This window comes from Microcebus murinus, chromosome 24 (assembly GCF_040939455.1).
Source record: "Microcebus murinus isolate Inina chromosome 24, M.murinus_Inina_mat1.0, whole genome shotgun sequence".
Lineage (NCBI taxonomy): Eukaryota > Metazoa > Chordata > Mammalia > Primates > Cheirogaleidae > Microcebus > Microcebus murinus.
The window spans coordinates 4,780,245-4,807,500 of NC_134127.1; the positions used below are offsets into that span (position 1 = coordinate 4,780,245).

At 44.2% G+C, this 27,256-nt stretch overlaps 1 protein-coding gene across 4 annotated transcripts; it reads right to left on the bottom strand.

Annotated features, from left to right (window-relative positions):
- Window positions 1-90: 90 nt before the first annotated feature.
- ERLIN2 (ER lipid raft associated 2) lies at window positions 91-21,564 on the bottom strand. Of its 4 annotated transcripts, XR_012914726.1 has the most exons (13): window positions 20,671-20,843; window positions 20,071-20,192; window positions 18,925-19,006; window positions 17,250-17,296; window positions 15,524-15,585; window positions 15,262-15,387; window positions 11,986-12,059; window positions 11,766-11,824; window positions 11,112-11,203; window positions 9,787-9,876; window positions 8,020-8,099; window positions 7,215-7,605; window positions 91-436 (listed from the first exon to the last, which is right to left on the bottom strand). XR_012914726.1 is itself a non-coding variant. In XM_012762935.3 (12 exons), exons 2-12 carry the CDS (start codon window positions 20,175-20,177, stop codon window positions 7,405-7,407), a joined length of 1,020 nt encoding a protein of 339 aa, XP_012618389.1. In that variant the 5' UTR covers window positions 20,178-20,192; window positions 21,474-21,564; the 3' UTR covers window positions 4,291-7,404. The 4 variants fall into 4 exon arrangements, 3 of the variants coding, with proteins under 3 accessions (XP_012618389.1, XP_012618390.1, XP_012618388.2); XM_012762935.3 differs by lacking the exons at window positions 91-436; window positions 20,671-20,843 and adding an exon at window positions 21,474-21,564 and having other exon boundaries at window positions 4,291-7,605; XM_012762936.3 differs by lacking the exons at window positions 91-436; window positions 20,671-20,843 and adding an exon at window positions 21,131-21,466 and having other exon boundaries at window positions 4,291-7,605.
- Window positions 21,565-27,256: the final 5,692 nt, after the last annotated feature.

Genomic DNA, 27,256 nt, shown 5'->3' on the forward strand with positions numbered 1-27,256 from the left:
TATGCTGTCATCCTTTAGACCAGTGCTGCCCAGTAGAAGCATAACGCGATCCACGCCTGTAACTTAAAAATGTCTCGCAGGCACACAGAATAATAACATGTGAATGTTTTATTTGACCCAGTATATACAAAGAAAGATTTCAGCGTGCAACTCACAGGAAAAACTGAGTGAGACATTTGAATTCTTTTTAAGATCGCACCTCATTTCTGAAATAACGCTGCAAGGGCGGTTGCAAGTGGCTACCTGTGGCCCGTGCCACCTTAGAGGGGGCACAGGCAGCTCCAGACAGAGTAGCTCCAGCGTGAGCTCAGTGCACACTTCAGTCCAGTCCTGGAGCCTCCTGTGTGTCCAGCTCTATGGGCAGTATGGTTGTAAACTTGAGGCGGAGCCAGACTAAATTTAATAGTCAGATGGTGGAACCGCAGGTGCCCCGGGCCTGTAGAAAGAGACCAGTTTTGTTAAGGAAAGCCCTTTTGGCTGTAATTACTGTTAAAAGATTCTCAGACTTTAATGCAACTTAATGAAGTGGGATGCTTATCATGTTAGAGAAAGGGCTAAAGTTTGTTCTCCCGGTTGTCTTGTCTTGACACGGTGGCTGAGCTTAATTTAGAGCCTTCTGGAAAGAAGGGGTAGTATCCTCACTCTCTTCTCTTCATACCTTTCTCCAGCCTCCAGGAGCAGAGATGGAATTTCACATGTTCTGCTCTGGGAAAATCACGTTGAGCAGCAACCTCAGGTCCTTGAAGTAAGGGACTTCTTTTTGGGAAGTCTCTGGCCATTTACTATGGTGCACGGAACAGGGTTATATCTGTAAAGTAGGACTGCTGAAGACATTATGAGTAATCATGTTCAAATAAAATGTCTCTGGTCTTAATAGATTCCTACTCCAAAAAAAAAAAAAAAGTGATAAAAATTTAAAAATGACCACAACAATCCCTCACGGTGTCAGCATGACAGATGTTCGCTGTGGAGACACAAAGCTGGAAGGAGCTAGCCAGCAGTAAGTGGTGTCATAAAGAAAGGAGATCATGGTAAAGGGATGTGTAGAGGAAGGACTGGGCGAGTCTGAAATATAATACTTTTAAGTGATATGCTATTTGGAAAACATTTTAAAACCACATATACCTCACAGATGTATAGAATGTATAAACCAGGTGACAGTAATCCTGGTAATAAGTAGTCACTTGACATGACAAGTCATTGTGTCACTGTGACAAGTAGTTGTTCCTTCATTTAATAGATCAGGTCTCTCTTCTTTTAATTACAAGGCAAGGTCATCTTCCCATCCCCTTATCCATTCAGTGAATAAGTGAATATTTACTGAGGCTTTACTCTGTAAAGGAACCCTGGGAAAGACCACGATGGCTTTATTATAGATTTTTTTTTTTTTTTTTTTTTTTTTGAGACAAGGTCTTTGTTGCCTGGGCAATAGTGCAGTGGTATTATCATAGCTCACTGCAACCTCAAACTCCTGGGCTGAAGCCATCCTCCTGCCTCAGCCTCTCAAGTAGCTGGGACTACACAAGCATGCCACCACACCCCGGTAATCTTTCTTTTTTCTGGAGACATGGGGTCTTGCTCAGGATGGCCTGAGCAAGAATTCCTGGCCTCAAGCAATCCTCCTGCCTCAGCCTCCCAAGGTGACAGGATTACAGGTGTGAGCCACCTCGCCTGGCCTACTGTGGGTTTATTTCTAAGATACTTTTCATCTCTAACATTCTATGAAATCTTATGAAAATAGAACTGGAGACAAAAAGATTATGGTGGCCCCAGTCCCATGATTGTTTCACATTCTAATTTCTTTACTTCATAGTTGTACTTTTGAACCAATTTCATTTCACTTTTTAATTTCCTCGTATTTTCTTTTTTAGTTCCTTTTCTTCTTCCTGGGACATCAACTGTCCAATTTAACCTTTCATTCTCCCCTACTACCTAATCTCGAACAATCCAAGTCCAAAATCCCTTCATCACCAGTAATTGTCTTTAAATTGCTTCAGAAATTCACAAGGACAAAGGGGAAAAGAGAAATTGATTAAAAAGCCAAATGCCCAGAGGAACAGATTTTATAAATGATCTAAATAAAGCCTAGTATACGCATTTCACCATAAATGCCATCAAGCTATTAAAACATTCTCCTCTTGTAGTCCAAGGCCCTGAATTATGAGAAAAACATATATAGATTTGAAAATTGTTTCCTTCTGAGCCTACTGTGATTCTTTTAGGGGGATTAAAGAAAAAGATAAAATGACAGAAAATTGCTGTTGCCTGGTTACTTAGCTCTGAAGAGAAATGGAGAAATGATGCCCATGTCCCAGTCTAAATGAGTTCAGGGAGAGTAGCCCATGACAGCAATCCCTTTGCAAACATGCTGTTACATTTGGCTTTTGAAATGTCAACACAGATTCTAGAACCCTACACCTAAGAAGGACCTTCAGAGATCATTTGATCTTTCATACCGAAACAATGACATTTAAACCATCCCAAATAGCGCAGAATCTTCCCAATTTCTGAAGACCATCGGAGAAGAAATGTTATCCACGCTAGTCCCTGGACTTATTTATTTTCTATTTGCAGATAACTACTTCTCCCCATTTCAAACTTCGGCTCATCTTAAGTAAATTCTTTTAAAACACTCCATTCTTCAAGCTAATTTCCTCTTCTCTGGTCCCTGGCGGCTAGAGAATAGCTAGCTGACCATTAGGCAACTTTTTGTAAATGTGAAGTTAAATTTCCCTTTTGTCTTTCTGGGGTCAACCCATGAGCTTTATTTCTTAACTACTTTTTACCCCCAAAAAGTTTTTTTTTTTTTTTTTTTTTTTTTTGAGACAGAGTCTCACTTCGTTGCCCAGGCTAGAGTGAGTGCCGTGGCGTCAGCCTAGCTCACAGCAACCTCAAACTCCTGGGCTCAAGCGATCCTCCTGCCTCAGCCTCCCGAGTAGCTGGGACTACAGGCATGCGCCACTACGCCCGGCTGATTTTTTCTATATATATTTGCTGGCCAATCAATTTCTTTTCTATTTATAGTAGAGACGGGGTCTTGCTCTTGCTCAGGCTGGTTTCTGAACTCCTGACCTCCAGTGATCCGCCCGCCTCAGCCTCCCAGAGTGCTAGGATTACAGGCGTGAGCCACTGCACCCGGCCCCCCAAAAGGTTTTTAATAACATTCTGTTTTCTTTCACACCTTTTCCAGTTTTCTTTTTCCTTAACTGGAACCCCAAACTGGACAATTCTTCTCAACACGGCCAAACCAGCTTATTTTCCACATGCTACATTTCCAGAGAGATATGTATTCTAAAACCATGTTTGCTGCATTGCAATGTCATTTCCTGCTTCTTCTATGTGCTATCCTACTTGTAATTTTATTTTTCACATTTGTTTGACTCTCCATTTGTGATACCCACTTGATAGTTGTGTGCTATATCTAGCCCAATTTCCCAGATTGAAAATAAGTTATTTTTGAACATAAACATGGTAGGCACAGTGCTAAAACCCTTCATAGGCATTATTTCATGTAATCCACTCAACCCATTTTATAGATGAAGAAACTGAGGCTTAGAGAGGTTAAAAATCTTATTCAAGACCAGACACCTAGAAAATAGTAGAGCAGTGATTTGAACTTAGGCAGTCTAACACCAGTAACTATACTCTTAACTCACCTATTCAGTTATATTAATAAGTTCATATTATTTGTGTAGGAAGTTCTCAAACCCATACAGAAAGATTGGGAGCCCCATTAAAAAATCTGAGACAGCCTGGGCTAAGGCTGCTAAACTTAACAAACAAAAATACTAGATACCCAGTTAAATGTGAATTTCAGATAAACAACAAATTTTATTTTAGCATAAGTATGTCTCACGCAAGATTTGGGACAAACAGTACTTACACTAAAAATTATTTCTCATTTATCATAAATTCACATTTAACTGGGCATCCTATATTTTATCTGGCAACCCTAGGCTGGGCAGCTTTCCAGAACAGAGACTGAGACTTCACCACTGAATTGATATAAAAATGAGTTTTGGTCAATTGAAAATATCTCTGCCCTTTGGAGCAGAATTGGAGTGGTGTTTGAATTATTTAAAATGATAAATCTCTATAACACCTACCAAGAATTATGCCATGTTCACAAATTAGGTTTTTATTGTTTCTATACTGATAATGTGGATAGATTTTCATCTGAATATATTTTTAGGGAGATCTTGTACTTAACTCACTAGTCAGGTATGTTTTATTTCTTTATATTGCCTATCCTAATATTAGCTGTTGCTAAATTTCACTTTAATAAAAAAGTAAATACAAAGACTCATTTTATTTAGCAAGACTGAAAATAAAACTAAGACATAAATTCACATAAGATCTTTAGTGTTGTACAAAACAATTCCTCCAGCTATTAATTCAAGACAGTGAATCCAGCAGTATCATTTATAGGATTATTACTAAAACAAGAATCATTTCTGTTACAAATGGGGGGTCATTACACCCTTGGGGCTCTTTGAAAGTAGAATTAGTTTGACTATCCAATCATCAGACTACACAAAAGCAGAAATAAAAAGGAATGGAAATACAAACACAAAATGATTGGCTATTACCTCTTTTATAAGGAAACAACAAAAACAGTGGCTAGAACTCAATATCACCATCTTACTTTCACTATTTAGTCTCTTTAAATAGTAATTATCAGTGTTGACAGATACACAGATCCAATGAAACTACTAAAGATCCTTTGTAAAACGTCTCATCTCTTTTTTTGAATCAATATATTGCTAAGATTCTTCCAGTGATCCCCCTGCTCCTACCTCAATATGATCACAGATCCTTCCAAATCTATTTTAGTTATATAAAAATTATTAATAAACTTTGGCTTCCTTGCAAACATTCTGTCCTTATATTAAAAAGCGATTAAAAACAGTACTGTATATGAATTGCTTCTGCAAAGTTTAATGAGAAACATTCAATCAAGGTGACTTTTCCTTGGAAAATCCTACAAAAACTGAATTTTATAAACAGTTACTTATTTTGATAGAAGTTCCATTTATAAATAGCAGCCATTACTTCACTGTCTACAAAATTGTAGGCTGTCACATTTTACATGTTTAGAATTCAAATGTTTTAAGATCAGATTTTCTAGTAAGTGTTAAAAAAACAAAGTCACACAGATGGATGGGTTCAATGTCCCATGCTAAGGAAATGGGTGACTTCCATGATTTTACTATTCAGACAGGTACAGACAAGCATCGGATTTACATTAATGGGTACAACGACATTTATATTTTTTGTTGAAAGAGGAAGTGACTTTAACATGGAGGGGCAGCTGTAGCAGGACTTTACTCTACTGAGGCTCTTTTGTGGTCAAGGGACAAGCTATCACAGGACGTTAGTACCCGAGAGGCTTTCAAGTTACGAACCTGAGCAAAGCGTACTATTCAGAGAGGCTGAGATATCCTGCTCTTGATTCCATTGTGGCAAACTGGTGTTTTCTGAGGCCCAGGCAGCAAGAGCTCAGAGCAGAAGGAGCAAACATATATGTGATTAGGGAATGCTGGGCATGTCATGTTGCTCCTAGCAAATGATTAATGGATTGAAACAGGAGGAGGATGAATATATTTTAATAATGGCTACCCTATGCTGATCTTGGGAAATTGACCACTTTCTCAAGGACTCTTGAGCACATTAAAATCTGTCGCTCCCAGGAACATCTTGCTGCCTTCACGAAGTGTGACCAGGACTTGTAGTTTGGGAATTCTAAGTCCCAGGAATTAGAACAGAGAAGGGCAACATTTGAAGCATGGGGAGTGAATACTGTATCTTTCCAGGCAGGCTAAAAGCTCCCCAAACTCCTAAGCAAGCTGGCCCAAGTTCTGGGACCATTCAATAAACCTGAAATCTGGGCATAGGACCAAAAATGAGGTGGGGATTGGTGCCAGAAAGTGTCCTTCACAGTATTCACCTTGGGAAGAGGGGTACAGTAGGAGTTTTGGGGGTGGTGGTGGAGTATCTAATAACAAGGCCAAATCCTAAGCCAGAGCTGGTCATGGAGGGTACCAATGTGGTTATTAGTTTACTCCAGATAGCCACCTTCCACTTAACAATTCTGTACACAACTCATTGGATGGATCCCCCTACCCACACTATCCCTAACCCCAATTTCAGGGTATAAGAAAAACCTTCCTTTTATATTTTCTCTCCCAATCCTGAATATCCCAGAGTGACTTGAAATTTTCCTAACTAGTGATGAAAAAGAAAACATTCTGCATGGACTTTGAACTCAGGGACTTGGGCATGAACTCTGACTTGCATTTACAAGTCAGATGTCCACAGCTGTCTCTGGAGAATTAACATTCAGTCTGACCTCTGTGTGACTGCCCGGAGCCCTAGAATTAAAAACACAGGCTACTCAGAGGACAGGCCTGCCTTTACCTCTGTGTCAGACAAACTCCCAGCACAAGCCATAGGCATTAAGTCCAGGAAATCTCTTGGCTGACCATCCTCCTCCACGCATGGTGCCAGAGCTCTTCCCTGTAGAATCCACAACAAAGACACTTGCTCTCAAGCTACCTAAGTAATCTGCCAAGCAGGCACCGCAGTGGCTAATAGCTCAAAGGAGCCCACTGAAGCAGCTACTAAGACACTTGGGTTATTTCTGTCTTCTTGATGCTCAGTGGGACCACTGAACAGATTATTTGAGAAGAAGAATCCAAATCACAGAATGGGTGATAAGTTTCAAGAAGAACTGTGTGGTGGTGACTGAGCTCTGACCCCACAGACGCAGTCAGAAACCACCACTCTGAGCCCTAGGGCAAGGAGCACAGTGTATAGAAAATCTTGCAAAACCTAGCGCCAGTGGTTCCTTATGAGGGCCGGAGAAAGCATGCCTCTAAAATAACTCATACATACGCTGACAGAAATGCCAGGAAGGTCAAATGTCTGCAGCTGTTTCTCTACAGCTCTTCTGGCAAACTTATAAGCACATATTTCTCAGTGGCCGAGCCTCACCCACAGGCATCTCCCACCTTGGAAGCAGGCGAAGAACACTGGGCTGCATTTTTCCAAATAAGGGAAATCAAATCACATGGAGGCAACACTCTCCATTTCTCCCTGTCCTTAATGGCAGCATTCCTAATTAAGCCAGCTTCAAAGGACAAATTAGTGTCTGGGAGTCAAAGGCTCAAACCCATAGTCCACAGATCTTATCAGAAGTCATATAACCGACTTACCTGAATAAAATCCCAAATCATCAGTTCCCACCCCCTTCCCAGGAGGGTGAGTAGCTTTAAATCCATTTCTTCATTTTCACCATGGTAACTTGAAGAGAGTCAAAGAAGGTAGTGTGTCAGGAGGGAGCATTCTGGTTCATCTTAAAAAATAAAGATCTCATTAAGTGTCATGTGAGGTTGTATAAAACTATCAGTTCTCCGCAGTGGCTGCCTCCAGAGGCTCATCTTCTAAGCCAAAGCTCAGCTTCTCAGCCAGCCCCTCCGACTGCTTGCCCAGGCTGCCGACAGAGTCCATGAACATGTCAGGAATGTCTTTGCCAAAGTAAATCTTGCTGTTGGAAGCAATGGCCTTGTACTTCATCAGCTGCAGATATTCAGGGGTCAGCTTCAGCTGCAAAAAAAAAAAAAAAAAAAAAAAGTAAGGAAGACTTAGGTAGAACCATATTAGAGACATTTTTGGGGTGGCACCCCTTTAATTTTCCTAGGGAGAGGCTGTCAAAGATTTGCACCTCCGTTTACTTTTTGTGGTCTGTTACATTAGTTAACAGGGTAGTCATTTTTCTAAAAGAAAGAAATCTCAGATCTTCAAGACATTTGCAAGAGTTTTTGAAAGTTTCCACATTTAACACAAAAATTAAACAAGGCACTGCTCAGAGAGAGGGCAACACCTGGCCCACATGGCATAGCTCTTAGTTCTGGCCACGAGGGGCTTTGGGTGGTGGTGGGCATTCAGCACTGGGAACTCTCAAGCAGTATAAACCCAAACCCAGAGAAAGCGCTTCATCAGGCTGCGGCGGCCCTTTACCTTGTTTGCCTCGGCTGTTTTCATAGCCGTGTAGCATTCGGCATCGGCCTTTGCCTTCTCTCGGGCCAGAAACGCAGCATCTGCGGGTAAGAGCACAGCGAGATGGATGCAGTGCAAAACCCATGTGCTTTGCAGGAAGTAAAGAGACTGTCGGAAACTGTTCTGGTCCCTGTAACTTTCCCCCAGTCGCCTTGTGACCTTGGGGAGATTGCTTTTTCCCCTCTGTGCTTGGGTTGCCTCCCCTGTGAAACTGGGGAAAAGGCATTTTCCCCTATTGTACACGTTGTTATAGGATCAACCAGGATGAAAAAGTGCTCTGAGAGCATCTTCCTGTGATGAGGACCAGTTATGAGCAAGCCTGTGCTCTGCCCTTTGAAAGCATTATCAAAAACACCACTGCTACCCAGAGACACCTCCTGTTTCCACACGCTTATTCTGTAGCCCTGTGTCTGCAAAGCAGAGCAGCGGGACTCTCTCTGCCTCAGACTCCAGTTCCGGAGCTCTCCACCTCAGCCCTTTCGTGCTAAGTAGCACGATCAAGAGAAGCCCAAAGAAGGCTCTGAATATGGCCGCCCTAAAACTGAATGCCATAAACATAAAATAGTTCAGTCCCTCTCTAACTCCATTTCCCTTTTATTTCCATCAGTCATTTAAAAAAGTTTCTAATTAACAATGATTAAGCCGGCACAGTTCTAAGACAGAATTACATGCTGTGGTCTAGACCATCACCTGATTGGAACAAGACATATTTAATTCCACTATGCAAGCAATATACTTCCCTGATCAGCTCTGAGGCTGGGTTTCTGTCAAGGGGATACAAAATTTTTGATATTTACCCCCTTGCCTTGGGAATGAGGCCAGCCTCACGTGAATAATATTTGTAGCAAAATGCCTGGGGAGAAAGGCTAGTCTGTGGGTGGGTTCTCACCGCATGCCCTCAGCGTAACCCTGGGTGGAAGGAGCTCGAAGTTTGGGGGGTGGTTCTGGCTCAACTGGCCTCCGCACTTGATGACACGCCTTTATGAGAACTAAAACTGTGCTGCTTTGTTAAGAGCTCCCTAATGAGGAGCTACTGATCTGTGAAATCCTAATTGGCTCCTCAATGGGCCCCTGCAAAGCCCGACAGGCCCCATAATGAGCATAATTGGACATAACACTTTGTAGCCCGAAGCCGGGCCTGGAGCTGCCATTTTCGTCCTGGCATTTGCTTGACATAAGGCACCCCACGAAGTCAAAGGTGGGTGGAGGGAAGGAGGTGCAGGCTTAGGAGCTGGAAATGAGTGAATGATACTCAGAAAAGCCAGCAAAGAAAACACTTCTCTCTGGCTCCAGTGTGGGTGGTACTGAAAAAGTGGTTTCTTCAAACCTGGCTTAGTATCTACACGGACCTGGAAAGCAGACTTTGAGCCTGAAACAATGGTGCCGACCAACTTTTGAGGAGAGGGTAGCTAAGCCCTGGCCCTGCCAGCCTGTGAACTCCAAGACAGCAGTGACTTCATTTTTCTCATGCCTAATAAAGTGCCTGGCACACACTGGCACTCAAACCACTTTTGCTGAATGAACAAATGTTCTCTGGAGTAGAAAATGGATGCTGACCCAGCCAGCATCTCCTCAAAACCCAAGTCTAAGCACGGAGAAAAGCTGATGTTTCAGAGAAGTGGTGACATCCCAGAACAGAGATTAAAAGGCAAAGGCAAGGACTCTCACACCCACTGGCCGCCGGGCGGGTCTGAGCAAGGCTCAGGCATGGACGCTGTTTCTGCTCACCTTCAATCTCTGAAATCTTCTTTTCCGTCTCCTTCTCCATCACCTTCTGCCCGTAGGTGATCTCGGCAACCTGGGCCACCTTTTCTGCTTCTGTATGAATGAAGTTGGGAAAAACTTAGAGCCCTGGTCTTTCAGCAGTTTGGCTAATTTCACCTGATCTGACTGTCCTGGCACATGGAGTGGCTAAGCATAGCTGGAGAGCCCCTGCGCCCAGAGAGCAGCTGTGACGGACACACACGGGCAGAAATGGGACGAGCCGGTGAGCACAGTCCCACACCGCCAGCACAAGACAGTGACTGAGAAGACCTGGGCCCAAGGGAGGACGAATGAGCCCTGACTTCTCTCCTAAGTCACGGCGTACTTCTCCATAAGGAATATTCTGAAGAATGAGGTATTCTCTCATAAGCTTCCACCTGGCATTTCATTTTAGAAAGTAGTTGGGTTGGTTGTTGATAATACAGTGCAGGGGTCAAGAATACAAGTTCTAGAGCCAGAGTCCATGGATCTGAACCCCAGTTCTGCCGCTGACTTTGCCATATGAGCTTCGACACGTTATTTTACCTCCTTGTGCTTCAGGTCAATAAAACAAGGTTAATGACAGTACAGTAACCTCCTCACATGGTGGTTTGAGGACTGAGTTAACTCACATATTGAGTGCTTAGAAAAGCACCTAGCTCATAGCAGGTGCTCAGTAAGTGTTAGCGATTATTCTTTTTTCTTTTTTTTTTTTTTTTTTTTTTTTTGAGACAGAGTCTCGCTTTGTTGCCCAGGCTAGAGTGAGTGCCGTGGCGTCAGCCTAGCTCACAGCAACCTCAAACTCCTGGGCTCCAGTGATCCTTCTGCCTCAGCCTCCTGAGTAGCTGGGACTACAGGCATGCGCCACCATGCCCGGCTAATTTTTTTTTATATATATATCAGTTGGCCAATTAATTTCTTTCTATTTATAGTAGAGACGGGGTCTCGCTCTTGCTCAGGCTGGTTTTGAACTCCTGACCTTGAGCAATCCGCCCGCCTCGGCCTCCCAAGAGCTAGGATTACAGGCGTGAGCCACAGCGCCCAGCCGAGTGTTAGCGATTATTACTATGAAGTTAAGAACTGACAGGAAGCGCTCCTCTCTCCTAAGAGATACGTGGAAACTCAAAGCTCATTACCCCGGCCATAATCTGACAATTTCGACTTTGCTTCGGGGCGTGTGAATGCCACTCCTGCGAGGTGGAAACGTCTGGAGGGCTACGTGCTCTAACCACGCCCGGGCCTTCCTGGCATCTTCCCACCATGCCCAGCCCTTCCGCCCTGACAGGGGGAGCAGAGAACCACATCCAGACCAATGAGGGCCTTCTTCCGCTCCGTCTCCGCTTCCTTCTCCACCACCTTCTGCTTCTGGGCTGCGATGAGCAGCTTTGTCTTCTCGCTTTCCCTGAAGGGGAAAACAGTGCAGCTGTGAGGTCGTATGGGGAAACTTCTCGGGAACTTCACCGTCCCCTGGAGAAGTCGAACCCCTCGGCCGAGGACAGGCAAACTGCGATTTCTTACTCTCTCCTAGAAAGCCGTTCAATGGCCCAGGTAAAAAACTGATCTGCTGCAGACAGTAATATGGTTCTTCTCCTCCTCCAAAATAACTCATTTGTGGGACATAAAACATAATTTACTTTAGTGAAATACACCTGCCTGTCCACTCACTCATCTCTCCCTCCCATCTCCCCCTTTGGCACGAGCCATTGAACACAAACAAGGCCCACTGGCCCTTTTAAAAAAGCCTTGCTGTTCTAAAGGGCCCCTCCCGGGGTTCTCGATCATGGCTAAGGAGGCCCAGGGATGTTCCTGACACGCCTGTCCCATGTCACGGCGCAGCGGCTGCCGCAAATACCCAAGCAAGGGAACCACTGAAACGCCTGGCCCAGCTCCCGTGAATTCTGGGACAGGATGAGGTGGGGGGTGGGAGAGTGGTGGCCAGGGGCGCAGGTGCAGGGCGCACTCACATCAACTCGTAGTTTCTGCGGATCGCCTCGGGTATGTTGGGCTTTGTCACCCGCACAGCCTGGAGAAGGATAAGGACAGTGACTGATGGGAGGAGAGTGAGGGTGGTGAGGGATATAAGCAGGTCCCCTGGGCCTTGATCTTCCTGCACCAAAGGTCATCCCTTGGAAGGGGGGACACAGTGACAGAGAGCGGGGACTCCCCCACGGTGGCAGTGCTTACTTGGATGACAAGTCCAGGAGCCATGGAGGTCAGGTCCTGCTGCAAAGCCAGTTTGAGATTTTCATCAATCTGATCTGGAATCAAGAAAGACACAGAAAAAGGAGCTGTTACACCTCCCAGACAGGGGCGAGGGCAGTCTGTGGGTAAAGGACAAGCTAGATCACTGGCTCAGGCATGTGCCTTGTGGGCAAAGGTCTTCCCAAGGTAGGGTACTTGTCAAAGTCCAGAAATCTCAAGACTTCTGGAGCAGTGTGCCTGGCAGCCCTCTGTACAGCTAAATGTAAGGACATCTTTTTTCTGTGGCTTCCACATAAAAGATAAAATCAACTTTATTGCTGAAAATATCAAATATACCATACAGAGGATCTGAGCTAAACACACACACACGCACACACACACACCCCCCAACAACAACAAATAACAATTCTAGCACATTTCTTGAAGACAGGCATCAATCAGCCTTTCTTCAGACAAGTGCAGCAAGAGAGAAGGCAGGCTCCCAGTTTCCACGAAGAAGGAAGGTGGACTGGTTATGTTAGGTCTTTTGAAAAAAGCTGAGCACATTAATTCTAGTAATTTAGAAGTTTCTAAAAGAAAAACAGACTCTGACGTCAAGGAGAGCCCCAGTGAAGACTGTTTCTATTAGGAAATCCATCAAACACCACAAGGGGAAAATTAAAATTTACAATTCTGGACACGAGCCCAAGTCTTTTGATGTGCTGTTTGCTTTGGTCCCGATTCCTCTGTCTGGAATTCACATGTGAATCGTTTCACAGGCAAGTGTAGGAGCAGCTATAACTGACTCCCCCGTCCCCCCCTTCCAGCTGTGCCCTCGGAACAGCAGCACCAAAGCTGCCTGCTCTGGCAGGGCCTTCTCGGGGTTTTATAGCCCCCTTCCCTGCCTTCTGCCTAGGAGCTCTACAATAAGATCCCAGGAGGGTTCGAGAAAAAGACTGCATTCAACCAGGCTGGGACTTATAAATTTAATCACCTTCCTCATTGTCAGCTGCCATCTGCTTTAAGTGGACCTTCCTTGGTCACCTGTGCCCAAGCAAGAGGAAGAACAAGTCTCCTTCTTTCTACAGAGGCCAAAACCGATGCCCATGGAAGCTAGCTAGTAGTCAAAATAATACACTTGTTTTGTTACTATGCTTTGATTGTTAGGATTTTAAAACAGTATGTGGGTAAGCAAGGGATCGTGGTGTTTCTCTGTATTGGATATGCCCCCACAGCCTCTCAGCATGGAGGGAGAAATGCCATCAAGTCAGCGGCCCCCACCTGCTAGGGGTCTAACAATATAACAACTAGAAATAAATACTATATTTCACATTTTGTATTTTTTGAGACAGAGTCTCACTCTGTCACCCTGGGGAGAGTGCAATGGCATCATCATAGCTCACTCCAACCTCAAGCTCCTAGACTCAAGTGATCCTCCTGCCTCAGCCTCCAGAGTAGCTTGGACTATCGGTGCAAGCCACAACACCCACAGCGCCCAGCTAAGTTTTTCTATTTTTAGTAGAGACGGGTCTCGCTCTTGCTCAGGCTGGTCTTGAACTCCTGAGCTCAAGTGATCCTCCCACCTTGGCCTCCCAGAGTGCTAGGATTATAGGTGTGAAGCACTGCACCTGGCCCATATTTTGTATTTTAAATAGAATACCAACCAAACTTTAAGCTAGATGGCCTGTACCCTTCATAAGTTAATAATAGAAGTCATTCATCAGACCAAATTATATTTGAGTCAAGATAGAAAACCTGTGGCTCTGAGTTAGTAACCTTCTGGGAAAATCTGGAAGAAATATTTTGCAAGGTGTTTTAGTAATACTGATAGTAAGTTGTTAATATGGTAATATTGATAAATGTCATGTAAGTGGTATTACTAAGTAAACACAGGCCCTTCAGGTAAACTTCTTAACAAGTATTAGACAATATTTTTATAAAATAAGCAAAGAGAATGTATCAGAAAGAAGTGATGAAAATTAGTATTTTAGAAGTGATGAATTAGTATTTTAATATTCTCTCTAGGGACATTAGAGATCCTTTGTCTTCTACTGTTTCAAATGCTTTCAAATGTTCATATAATGGCACAAGTCCTAAAACAATGGCTAGAGAGAAAATTAGTATTTTATAAAATTCTGTTAGAGGTAAAAAAAAAAAGAAAATTAGCAAATTTACCAGTGTTTTCTGAAAAGCACAGAATCCAAAACTGATAAAAGAATACAAACTCTATAAAATGAATTTAGATTCATTTTCTACTGCAGAAAAATTAAAAGTGATTCTAATGATCTCCTAAATCTTAAACAGTGCAAAAGTCTGTTTGTTTAATTATGATCACTAGCAATGCTGATGATTTCTCCTTCTGTCTACTATAAAAAATGTTCTCATTCAGGGTCCTCTTTATGAAGATTACTGGGAAAAAAATCACTGTCTAGTCCTAGTAACAAGAATAGTTGTACTATTGGTTGAAAAATTAATTTAATTTTAGCATTAGCTCCTAGAAAATTTTTAGCAGCAAGTTTAAACAGAATACTTTAGCACAAAAGAGTTATAACAATTACTGAAATGTTTCCTTCCTTTGCCACTGAAGTCAGGCTGCGTTTACTCTGACCAGGTCAAATGGTCAGAAAGGTGTTTACTTAAGCACAACGGATCCTTTTTGTTGAAAACATTTTTCTATTTATCTCTACAGGTACAGGGTAAAAAAACCCCCACAAAGGTTCTGGGAACTGTTAGGAGCTATGGTTCTCATCTCGCTTCTAGATTTACCTGGAAACCAGACCCTTCTCATCACCCATCCTGGGTGCCCTCCATTCAGTGTGGTGTGGTGAAAGAGCACTGAAGTAAGAGCCAGGAGATGAAAGTCCCAGCTTCAGCTCTGCCATCAGCTAGTGACTAGCTCTGTGCCCTTCTCACTTTGGGCTGCAGGACCCTTATCTTAAAATGAAGATGTTGGCCTGGATAATCTCTAGGGTTTTTCTAGAACTGACCTTGTCTTCATCATAGAATAATGTTTTAGGGACAGTGGGAACAGATTTCCATTCCAGGCCCCTGATTCAGGCCAGAAGTGACACTCTATCCCACTATTATTCTTGTGGCCAAAGCTCAACCATTCTAAGGATCTTCTTCCATTGTCATCATTGTTTGCCAGCAACTCCTGCTGTGACCAGTTCTGAGCACTGGATTCCGTAAGTCCCCATCCTACCCTGTGGGTTGCTCAGAATCAGGCAGTGGGGAGAAGCAGGCTGCTCAGCACGGCATGATCAGGACAGACTTTCTTACCGAACAGCTCAATGTAGACCTCCTGAAGCGTATGTACACTGCAGAACTGGTTCAGCTCGTGGTGGATCTTGTTGAAGATGAGGGCCTTGTCATAGTCGGCAGTATAGTTCTTCACTATATCATACACTGGGAGGGAAGGGGAGAGTTCCGCATGAGAAAGGGCAAGACTCAAGACTTTGTCAGACAAAGCAGTTCTCCTTCGCTGAGGTGCCACGACAGATCCAGGGTGGTATGCTGGGTGAGAAAAAACTGGAAGGCCTACCTGCGTTTGGAACCAGGAAGTTCACCACTTCAATTCTGTCAAAGTAGATCATCACACCACCACTGTTGGAGGGAAAATGAATAAAAAAAAAAAGTCACTAGAAGCTCTGGAATATAGTGTAGTCTCCTGAAAGAGTTCACAGGAGGTTGGAAGGCATCTTGGAACTTCATGTAGGAGATCTTTAGAGTTTACAGCAATAATACAATCTCCCGAGAAATCACACCGCCTAAAAATATCTCCACAAAGACACAAGTGAGACTTTTGGGGTGCCCAGTATGAAAAGAGTAGTTCATAACTTTTGAATCAGCAATGCCTTTTGATTAAAGCAATCAATTACAGGGACAAGACTAAAGAAAGTCGAGAAGTTTTCAGAACTTACAAGGTTACTGTGGAATTTTACAGTCAATATTTCTCACATTGTCATCACCATCGCTTTAGTTAAGCATTCCCTTTGTCCTCAAATATTATACAAAGAATTTCAAACATACAGAAAAGCTGAAAGAATAGTACAATTGACACCCATATACCAACACTTAAATTCAACATTGATAACATTCTACCTTATTTGTTAATCTTTTTCTATGAACATTTCAAAGTAAGTTGCAATTATGATACCTTACTCCTTAACACTTTATTTAGCAAGTATCGCCTAAGAATAATCCTATTCTCCTACATAATCATATCATCACCAAACCTAAGAAAATTAGCAAAACTCCTTAACTTTATCTAATACCCAGTCCTTATTCAAATTTCCCCAGTAGTTCCTGTTATGGACTGAATGGGTACCCCTGCCGCCCACTTTGTATGTTGAAGCCCTAACCCACAATGTGATTATAGTGGAGACAGGGCTGTTAAGAAGTTAATTAAGTTTAACAGGACTGGTATTCAACAGACATCTTTTCCTCTCTTCTTGTACAAAGAAAGGAAAAGCCATGTGATGACACAAGAATGTGGTCATCTGCAAGCTAGGAAGAAAGGTCTCACCAGAAACTACCCCTGCTGGCACCTTGATCTGGGACTTTGGGTATCCAGAATGGTGAGAAAATAAGTATCTGTTGTTTGAGTTCCCCAGTATTCTGTTCCAGCAGTCTGAGCAGACTTACATAGTTCCCATTTGTGGCTTTTACAGCTGTTAATTTTGGGCCAGGTTCTAATCGAGGTTCACCGTTGCATTTATTTATGTCTCTTGCAAGTCTCTTTTTCAATCCAGCACCCCTCTAAATATACCCGCTTTGTAAAGAGATCAGGGCAGTTCTCTTGTGGGACGTTCCAATTCTGGATTTTTCAGAGTGTTTCTTTGTGGCATTCTTGACCTTGTTACTCTGAGATCCTCTTTGCTTCTTAACTGGACACTGCAATAGCATCCTCTTTGGACCGCCTGCCCCAAAGGTCTCCCTTCCCTTTAGGACATTCTCCTTAGTTAGTTATGCCAAAGTCATCTTCCTAGATCAGGCCATTTATCTGCTAAAAGCCTTTAGTGCATCCTCATTTCTAACAGAGGTGCAAACTTCTTATCACACGTGATAGCTCCTCCGAAACCTTCCATGATTTTCTCTACTGCACTCCACAGCCTGGTCCAGCCAGAATATAGGGAGCTAGGGCACAGGGAATTCGGTAAAACCACCGAGAAAGGGTGCCTCCCTTTTCACTGTCTTTTCCTGCAGCCAGCCCGACAGCTCTTCCTCTTACTTATTTGGGCTTAATACCTTTATTCTGGGCAACTTACCTAGTCCCACAAGGTACATTCTTCACCTCATCTGTCTGGAGTGTGGTCTGGAAACAGAGGAAATATAAAATGCTGGAAGATGGGCAGTGACAAGCCAAGTAACTTTTCAGAAACCCAAATGTCCTTGAACAAATGTTTGAGTTGAGCTTTGCTTCTGTTAAACATGAATACCCCACTTCGCCCTCCTCTCTTACAGGGTGTGATTGCTGAACCAAGCAGAGCGACCTTCCCGAGCTTCACCGTCAGTGAACCACCACAGGGAGGAGTAACAAGGTTTAGTGAAGAATATATTGGGAGTCTGAAGAGTACTTAAGACTTGTGCTTATTTCTGCCTCTTCCATTTACAGTTGTCCCCCTTACCCTTAGGGGATACGTTCCAAGACCCCCAGTGGATGCCTGAAATCTTGGGTTGTACTGAACCACACATACACACACACACACATACATATACACGTACACACACCATGTTTTTTCCTATATATACATACATATAATAAAGCTTAAATTATAAATTAGGCACAGTAAAAGATTAACTACTAATAAAATACAATTGTAACAATATACTGTAATAAAAGGTAAGTGAAATGTGGTCTCTCTCAAAACCTCTTACTGTACTGTACTCACCTATTTTCAGACTGTGGTTAACCACAGGCTACAGAATCAGTGGAAAGTGAAACTGTGAATACGAGTGCACTGTACTAGTTTTGCAACACCAGGTTCCTTATTTAACCTGTCTCAGACTGTAACACCTGCTCAGCTCAGTCTCAGGATTACTGAGACACTAATGAGATAATGTACCTGAATGTACTTTGAAAGCCATAAAGCATGGCAAATAGCAGAAGAAACTTACAGGGCTAGTTTAAAAGTCATTCTGAAAATTTTATTCTTCTTCTTAGCTAGAGATACCGCAGAGATAGCTTGTCTAACTTAGTCAGGCTTTAGTTTTGTCACAATCAATCCCACTCCTATTTTATTTTATTTTTCGAGACAGAGTCTCACTCTGTTGCCTGGGCTAGAGTGCCATGGAGTCAGCCTAGCTCACAGCAACCTAAAACTCCTGGGCTCAAGCAATCCTCCTGCCTCAGCCTCCCAAGTAGCTGGGACTACAGGCATGCACCACCATGCCCGGCTAATTTTTTCTATATATTTTTAGTTGGCCAATTAATTTCCTTCTATTTTTAGTAGAGACAGGGTCTCGCTTTTGCTCAGGCTGGTTTTGAACTCCTGACCTTGAGCGATCTTCCTGCCTTGGCCTCCCAGAGTGCTAGGATTACGGGTGTGAGCCACCACGCCCGGCCTCCACTCCTATTTTAGATGTCATTTCACCATACCCAGTTCAACTCCCCCACCCCCACAAAAATTATATTCACATTTCTGAAGTTCAAATAAGGATCAGCAAAATTACCATGTTTTATTTCTCTTTGTCACAGTAGCCTGTGATTTAACACACACACGCCCACCACCCCTTTTCCTTCTATACGTTCAGAACAGATTCTTCTCTGGCTTTTATGTGTGTGTATATGTATGTGTATTTATACACACACACACACATATCCTTAAATCACTCTCTGAAAAGGCATTTTACTCATCCAAAAAGGCTACGTAATTTCAAATGATGCGCTAGTCCACAGCCCAAATTTGCAGTCATCCAACCACAGCACACAGCCAAGCTTACCTGCACAGACTTATATGACGTGATGAAAGGGAGCATGAGATGGAAACCAGGGCCGCTGGTTGACGTCAGCAGGGCACCGCCTCTGCAGGACGGAGAGAGGGCAGGTTCGGTTTAGCAACAGGGACCTATTACATCAGTGCCATGTGGGCCAACTTTCTTTTCAGCCCTATGAACATTTAACAGAGAGTGACATGTGCCAGGGCCATGTCTGCAGATCCCCTTCGTCCTCTCAGCTCGACCTTAATATTCTAGGAAGGCTGATGGTAAAACATAAAACCATTATTCATGCTTTGGCAATGGGAAAAATGGGCACACAGGCTAAGTGGCATAAAGACAGCAAAATCCCTGACTATACTTAGATAAGAGAGGAAATCTGTTTTACTTCTCATATCTGTTGAGTTTATGGCAATCCATTAGGGCAGTCCAGTGATATGGTTATCAATTAACTGTATTAATGTTGGGAGTCCAGTGACATGACCTGCTAAAATAATTTTAAGTATACTTTATAAGTCATTTAAATATATATATATGTATGTGTGTGTGTGTGTGTATATATATATATTTGGCAGTAGGGTTACTTTTCTAGTCAAGCTGCACGCAAATGATAAAAGCCTTTTTCAAGAACATAGAAGGAGATGGGAGGGAGAAATAAGCGAGAGGGGGAACTCAAGAGTTTTAGAACTTGTTTTCAGCAACCCAGAAATAGGCATAGGGCACATATAAGAAGGGGTTCATAAATACTTAAAGCAAAAAACATGGTCATAGAGGTTACTAAATGGAAAGCAATCCGAGGTTTACAAGTGCTCCTTTGCTTTATATTATGAAGTCAAAGAATTTTTTTTTTTTAAAGAAAACAAGCAATAAAATAAACCGGCATAACGAGCTACTTTATTGTAAGAACCTCTGTCAGTAAGACTTGCCTTAATTGCCATAAATGAACCTGCAGGCTCTTTCATTTTTCCTGAAATGTTAATCTGAAAGGAGCACCCCAGATTAGCAGACTAGGTTTTCTTCTCAAATTGCCACCAAGAACTGGGACTCAGCCGGCTTTTGTACAGGCAACCTAGTAGTGTGGAACCAAGACTGCCTGAGGGAGAGGGAGTCATTTAACAGGAAGTTGCAAGTTTCTACCTGTCTCTGCCTTACCTGTAATACACCCCAATATGCCCCTCTTCTATCTTGTGCACGGCTGAGAAGAGAGATGCACAAAAGAAACTGGAAGCCACGGCCACAACTGCTCCCAACTGAGCCATCAGTGAGCCTTTGTCCTAGGGAAAAAGATAGGGGAAAACGTGTGGGGTCCGGTGTGCAGAAGAAAAGCTACATGGCCAGAGCACCTCACCAAGCTGAGTTCCCTGAAAGCGGCTCATATCCAGCCTGGCAGAGCATGAACACAAGGCTAGATTCACAACTCACTTGATCCATGTTCTTAGTCAACATTCCCATTCTGTAATTGCTGGAATTACACCCTCCACTGCATTGAAGGGGCACTGGCTCCACTGAGCCATTGCCCAAGGGAGAAGCAGTGCCAGCTGGGCAGGGTTCAGAACACAGCCTTCCCTTCCTGTGAACACCAATGTGCTGTCACCGGAGCCTCTCATACTAGCAGTGGGGAAGAGAGGCAGCTGCGGTTACGCTGGCCCAAATTACAGAGGATGTCGAGTGACGGGCAGTTGTGGCCGTGTAATTCTGGTCAGAGCCTCCCTGTCCTAATTGCCTGCCGTCTCAAAGGAAACCATTATTTACTCCTTTCAGATGCTGGAGTGACAGAGACAGCATGCCAGTGGAGTGCCACGGTGGGATTCTCTGGCCTCTCATCATCCACCTTCCCGGTGATTCCTCTGGCCCCAAACGGAACCGACTCCGAACAAGACGGAAGCCACACTGCCTCCCACACACTCGGGCACTTTGCACCTTGCCCCCAAGCGCGTGGTTCGAGGAGGAAGGGAGTGCCCCACGCTGGGGGACGCTGCGCTCCTCGCGGGTCCCACTGCGTTCGGGCACCAGGACGCAGAAGAGCGGGCGTCTGGAAGCTAACTCCCGCGCACTGCAGGGCCTGCAGAAACTACGGTGACTGACAGCTACGTTCAGTCGGGCGTGCTCGGGCCGTCAGCGCGGGGCGTGGGCTCTGCCTCCGGGTCTAACACGACTCGGGCGCGGGCACCTACGAGGCGCTGATTTTTTTTTTTTTTTTTTTTTTTTTTACCGTGGCGGCCTCCCGCTACCGAACTGCAGTTGCGTCCGCTCCGCAGATACCCTGCCCTCCCCGGGGTCGCCCGCCCGCCCCGGCCCGCGCCCCTTCCCCGCCCTCCTCCGAGGGAGGGCCGAGCGCCCGGGGTCGGGGCTGGCGCCCGGGGAGGCTCCGCTCGGTCCCGCCCGGCGCTCGCGGGGAGGGGACCGCACAGAAGCGGGCTCCTTCCTCACTGCGAGAGCGGGCCGGCTAGGGGAGAGGGGCTGCCGGGGCAGGGACGCCGGAGGACGGCGGCTCAGCCCCGGCCGGGAGCCGCGACGAGGCCCGGCGCGCGCTCTGAGGGGCGGGGGCCGCGTACCAGGCTGTCCCTCCGGGCGCTCCGTACTCGTACTCGTCCGAACCCCGGCGCAACTGCAGAAACCGCCACACCCCTCAGCACGCTACTTCCTTCCGGGCCGTCGCCTCGATGACGCCATCAGTTCACGCGAGAAGACCACACCCCCGTCTCCCTCCGCCTTGCTCTCAGCCCGCGCGCGCGCGCGCGCGTACGCACGCGAGAGCTCCGAGTCCGCCAGTGGCCGCCAGGGATCGCCCGCGCCTCGGAGCTGGGGGTTCTCGCCGCGGGGTGGGGGGACGGGGGTGAGGGTGGGGACGTGGGGGGCGCCCGGAAAGTGAGCGACAGGACTCCCGGGGGTATCCTCTTCCAAGGTCGTGACTTCGGACGCTGCTCAGGACTCGCGTCTTTTTTTTCCCCCCACCTGCGCAGGTACTGGCGCGTCGCAGCCGGTCTCTTTCCTGCAGAACAGATGAATGAAGCAGGCTTTTAAAGGTGCAGATTAGCACCGTTGTGTCGCAACACCTGCTTTGAATAAATAAAACTTCTCTGGGAGCTTTATCCTTTGAAATCCCCGCAACATTTTAAAGTAGATTAACAAGGAATTATCATTCCAATTTTAATGAACAGAATCTAAGAAATGCAGGGAGGTGGGAGGGTAAAAACAGCCCACGAGAGCTTCCTTTGCATGTCCTTAAGATCTTGAGTTGACTGCCTTCGTGGCGCCTGCCAGGGTGCACGGGAGTCTGTGCACGTCATAGTCCCCCTGAGTGGACTGTTCGTTCCTGCAGGGCGGCGACCGTGTTTCTTTCTGCACCCTCCGGGCTTAGGTGCTCAGTAAACACAGCCTGAGGACATGCACCAGGACCCCGATCCAGACTGTGTCTCCCAGTGAAGGGCTTCACGCTGTTGTCAGCCTGTATGGGACAGCAGCATTACATTGGGGCGTCTCTAATTCAGTCACAGAAGTTATTTTGTTCGCAGGCTACATACTTCAGTTGTACCCTTCAGTAAATGAAAAACTTTTTACACAGGGCAGATGGCAAACTGATGGTGTCAGGCAGATTTAGGACCCAGGAAAAGGAGAGTGTAGGTTTTCCAGGCGTGGCTGCTTGGGATTGGCCCATTCTCCTTCTCTGGGTTTGCTCTGGGTTGAGTTTGTAGTTGGGATGTTTCAGCATTGTATTAATATGATGTAAGGCCATAACTGAGCCACACGGGGCTGTCTGGGAGCTCTGTGTGCCCGCCTCCATAAGTGAGGGCCTCTCCTCCCTGCACTCTGTCACCGCACCCGCCCTTCCTCACACATACGTAGACACAGCCGGCCAGTCTCTCGGTGGACCCTGTCAGAACTTGAGAGCTTTGCTCTCTCCACGTTCAGTGATGTAACTCAGCCGGGCATGCTTAATAAATGGTTATTTAATAGTTGAGTGAATGAGTAAGAGAAATGGAAATATTAGGGCTTATCAACCCAAAGAATTAGGCATTAGGGCTTAGTCTGTAGCATAAAGTATTTAAATAACTTGTAATTTAACAATATCCTTTAACCAACCTCTAGCTATCCGCCATTCTCCCCACCCTACCCAAAAATAGGTACAGTTATTATGTGTCAATTAAAAAAAATAATAAAAGCAGAAAAAATTTCCTGACTATTAAACTTTGGAATGAGTTTTGAGTAGAAGTTGTGGGATTTTGATTCTCAAGAGATTTTTTTTACCAGGCCTGAGTTATTTAGTTGTGGTCCTACCTAAAGGTAGGTAGCAGACTTCATTAGAGGATGCTGTAATGGTTCCAAAAATCCCTTTCTTAAGACATACCTGTGATTTTTTTTTTTTCTCGATAGAGGTGAGTTCAGATACACCTGTGATTTTTATGACTAACTATCCAAAGTTATCAAGCTGGTAAGTCTGAGATGATTTGTTTAACAATAGTGTGTAAAAGTTCATTTTTTTGAAAAACTTGTGGTATAGAGTGGTGGTTAATGTCAGACATCCCATAGTCAGATTGCCTAAGTTGAAATCACGGCCCCTGCCTCTTATTAACCCTGTAACCTTAGGAAAACAACTTAATCTATCTGTGACTCAGTTTCTTAATCTGTAAAATGGAGGTAATAATAATATGAACCTTACAGGACTGTTGTGAGGATTAAATAACAGATCAAGAAAACTACACACAAGGCCTGGCACATTTTAAGTGTTCACTGTTAACTGTTGCTGTATTTTTTTTTTTTTTTTTGAGACAGAGTCTCACTTGTTGCCCAGGCTATGGTGAGTGCCGTGGCGTCAGCCTCGCTCACAGCAACCTCAAACTCCTGGGCTCAAGTAATCTTTCTGCCTCAGCCTCCCGAGTAGCTGGGACTACAGGCATGTGCCACCATGCCCAGCTAATTTTATATATATATAAAATTAATTTCTCTATTATAAAATTAATTTCCAATTAATTTCTTTCTGTTTATAGTAGAGATGGGGTCTCGCTCTTGCTCAGGCTGGTTTCGAACTCCTGACCTCGAGCAATCCACCTGCCTTGGCCTCCCAGAGTGCTAGGATTACAGGTGTGAGCCACCGCGCCCAGCCTTATTGCTGTATTAAATAGCAAATTCCCTTAATGTGTTCTTGCCTGTTTGTGGGTTCAGATTATTAAGGTGACACAGGGTGAGAGAAGGATAAGTTTAAAATTACGTGATACTGAGTAACAGCCAAATGGAGGCTTGTCAGAGGAAGAGATAAGGCTCCTGAAATTGTATCTCAAGAGGTATTTACATTGTAGATTTCATAAGGCATTATTGAGTACTGTCTATGTGTCAGGCCCAGTGCCTTACACTTTCTTGCTTTACGTAATCTTCAGTCAGCCTTTTGAGTTTAACTCTAGTTTAGAGGAGGAAGTTGAAGTTTTGAAAAATAAAGGGATTGCCTAAGCTCACAATGCCAGTAAACTGCAAAGGCAGAATTTGAATCATCCCAAGTATATTTCTTTATTATAGTAAATGAATTAGGAAATGATTCAATTTAAAACACACACATACACACATCCCACATTTATTTCACATGTAACCTTTTAGGAATGTAGACCTGTGGTCAGAAATTGTGAAACTTCCAGTTGGGCCAGTTCATTTTGTAGTTATAGGTTGAAGTGGGATAAAAAATACTCTCTCCCAGCAATCCACATCTCCCTATCTCTGGATTGCTGTTTGTTCGGTCCTCTTATCAAGCTAATTGTTAGTGGGGTACCACTCCAAACAGAGAAGAGACCACCTTCTTTTATCATTAGAGCCCGTTTTTATTAGTAACTAGGTTAACCCCAAAGGAACCAGGCAACTTTAAACATCTTGGGGCTTTGGTTCTTTTATATCACAAGAGTGGAAGTTGTTGGCAAAAGTTTTTGTTTGATTTATTAGAGTTTTTTTTTTTCTTTTTTACTTTAGCCTCTTAAACAGAGAATAGAGGTGATCTTTCAGGATATTTGATCCCAGTAAGGTTTTGGTGAATTTAGGGGAAGAGGAGTGAAGAACTATATCCTTAATTATTAAGAGGCTTACACTTAGAACTTTCTTCCCTTTTTTTTTTTTCCCAGTTGGAAAAACCAGGATTTGTGCCTTCCAAGAACAAAAGCATATTTGCTTGGGGCTAATGATTTTTTTAAGGCAGTTGAATAAAGAGATCAAAGAATCATCATGAAAAAAATTAAATTGGAAGTCAGTTGGAAGTCATGTAAGGATCATTTTGTGACTATATATTTTTATAGCTTAATTGAGATATAACTGACACATAATAAACTATATATGAAGTATACAATTTGAGTTTTGACATGTATATACCTATGAAACTATCATCACAATCAAGATAATGAACACATGCATCATGCCTCTGAATTTCCTCATGCCTCTTTGTAATCTTTCTCTCCTGTCCCTCTCTGGGACACGCTGTCCCTATTCCCCCAAAACCACTGATCTGCTTTTGTCACTCTAGATTCCTTTGCATTTTATAGAATTTATATAAATGGAATCATATAGTATGTACTCTTTTGGAGGAGGGGAGAGGTGTCTGAGTTTTTTTTTTTAACCTAGAATAATATTTTGAGATTCGTCCATGTTGAGTATATCAATAGTGCATTCCTTTTTATTGCTGTGTAGTATTCCATCATACAACTATACATTTTTTTTTCCATTCATCTACTGATGGACAGATAGGTTGTTGGCTGTGATTTTAATCCAACACATTTATTTTACTCATAAAGAAGCAGAAGGCCAAGGAGCAGATTTCCAGAAAGGAGAAAGGCCAAGGTCCCTAGTGCTTTGGTGGCGAGGAGAAGGAGCCTGTTACTCTGAGATTCTGTGCCAGCAGGCTTAGCAGTTTGCAGTTTGGCTTGGCCTGTTTTGCCTGGGATGACCTTCCTTTTGCCACTTCTAATCCTCCAACTCTGAATTTATAAAATTAGGATTTTTTTAAAAAGATTATATGGAATTTTGTCTACATATATTTATCTACATAGCTCTATCATTGCTAGACTCCTTCTTTGCCATAGACAAAGAGATACCTTATACACTTGGTATGTGAGTCTCAGAGGATAAGGTGACCCATGCCCATTCTTTTTTCACCTGAATTCTTTTTTTTTTTTTTTTTTTTTTGAGACAGAGTCTCACTTTGTTGCCCAGGCTAGAGTGAGTGCCGTGGCGTCAGCCTAGCTCACAGCAACCTCAAACTCCTGGGCTCAAGCAATCCTCCTGCCTCAGCCTCCCGAGTAGCTGGGACTACAGGCATGCACCACCATGCCTGGCTAATTTTTTCTATATATATTAGTTGGCCAATTAATTTCTTTCTATTTATAGTAAAGACTGGCACTCCCTCTTGCTCAGGCTGGTTTCGAACTCCTGACCTCGAGCAATCCACCTGCCTCGGCCTCCCAAAGTGCTAGGATTACAGGCGTGAGCCACCGCGCCCGGCCCTCCACCTGAATTCTTAATTTCATCCCTCCTCTCTCTGCAGGGACCTAGAGCCTTCAATTATCTCCTCTTTGTACCAGTTCTTTAGCCTCAGCCTATAATCTTGTAGAAGTCTCTCCCCGCTCTCCCTCTAAGCCTCTCCGTTGATACTGTGTAGCCTCTAGTTCTTACATGATTTGTCTTCTTCCTTTTGAGCAAAGTTTCTTGAGGAAGTAGCCTGCAGTGGGTGTCATTACTTCCTCACTTTCTGTTCCCTTGGTTTTAGTCAGTAAGTCCCTTTCTCTGATGCACTTGTTGCTGTTGATGGACCCTCAAAAGCTCAAACTTTTCCACCCTTGGCCTCTGCCAATGACCTGCTCCTTCCTGGTTTTCCTCCGCTTGTCCAAATGTTCCTTTTTTTTTTTTTTTGAGACAGAGTCTCGCTTTGTTGCCCAGGCTAGAGTGAGTGCCGTGGCATCAGCCTAGCTTACAGCAACCTCAAGCCCCTGGGCTCAAGCGATCCTCCTGTCTCAGCCTCCCGAGTAGCTGGGACTACAGGCATGTGCCACCATACCCAGCTAATTTTTTCTCTATATATTAGTTGGCCAATTAATTTCTTTCTATTTATAGTAGAGACGGGGGTCTCACTCTTGCTCAGGCTGGTTTCAAACTCCTGATCTCGAGCAATCCGCCCGCCTCGGCCTCCCAGAGTGCTAGGATTACAGGCGTGAGCCACCGCGCCCGCCAAAATGTTCCCTTTTCTAATCTCCACTCTGAGACATCCTGGACTGTTCCTCAGAGCTCTGTCCTTGATCTACTGTTCCTCTTTCTCTGCCGTCAGTTTCCGGAAGGCCTCTCATGTGCTCAGATTTCTAATTATGCAGTTGCT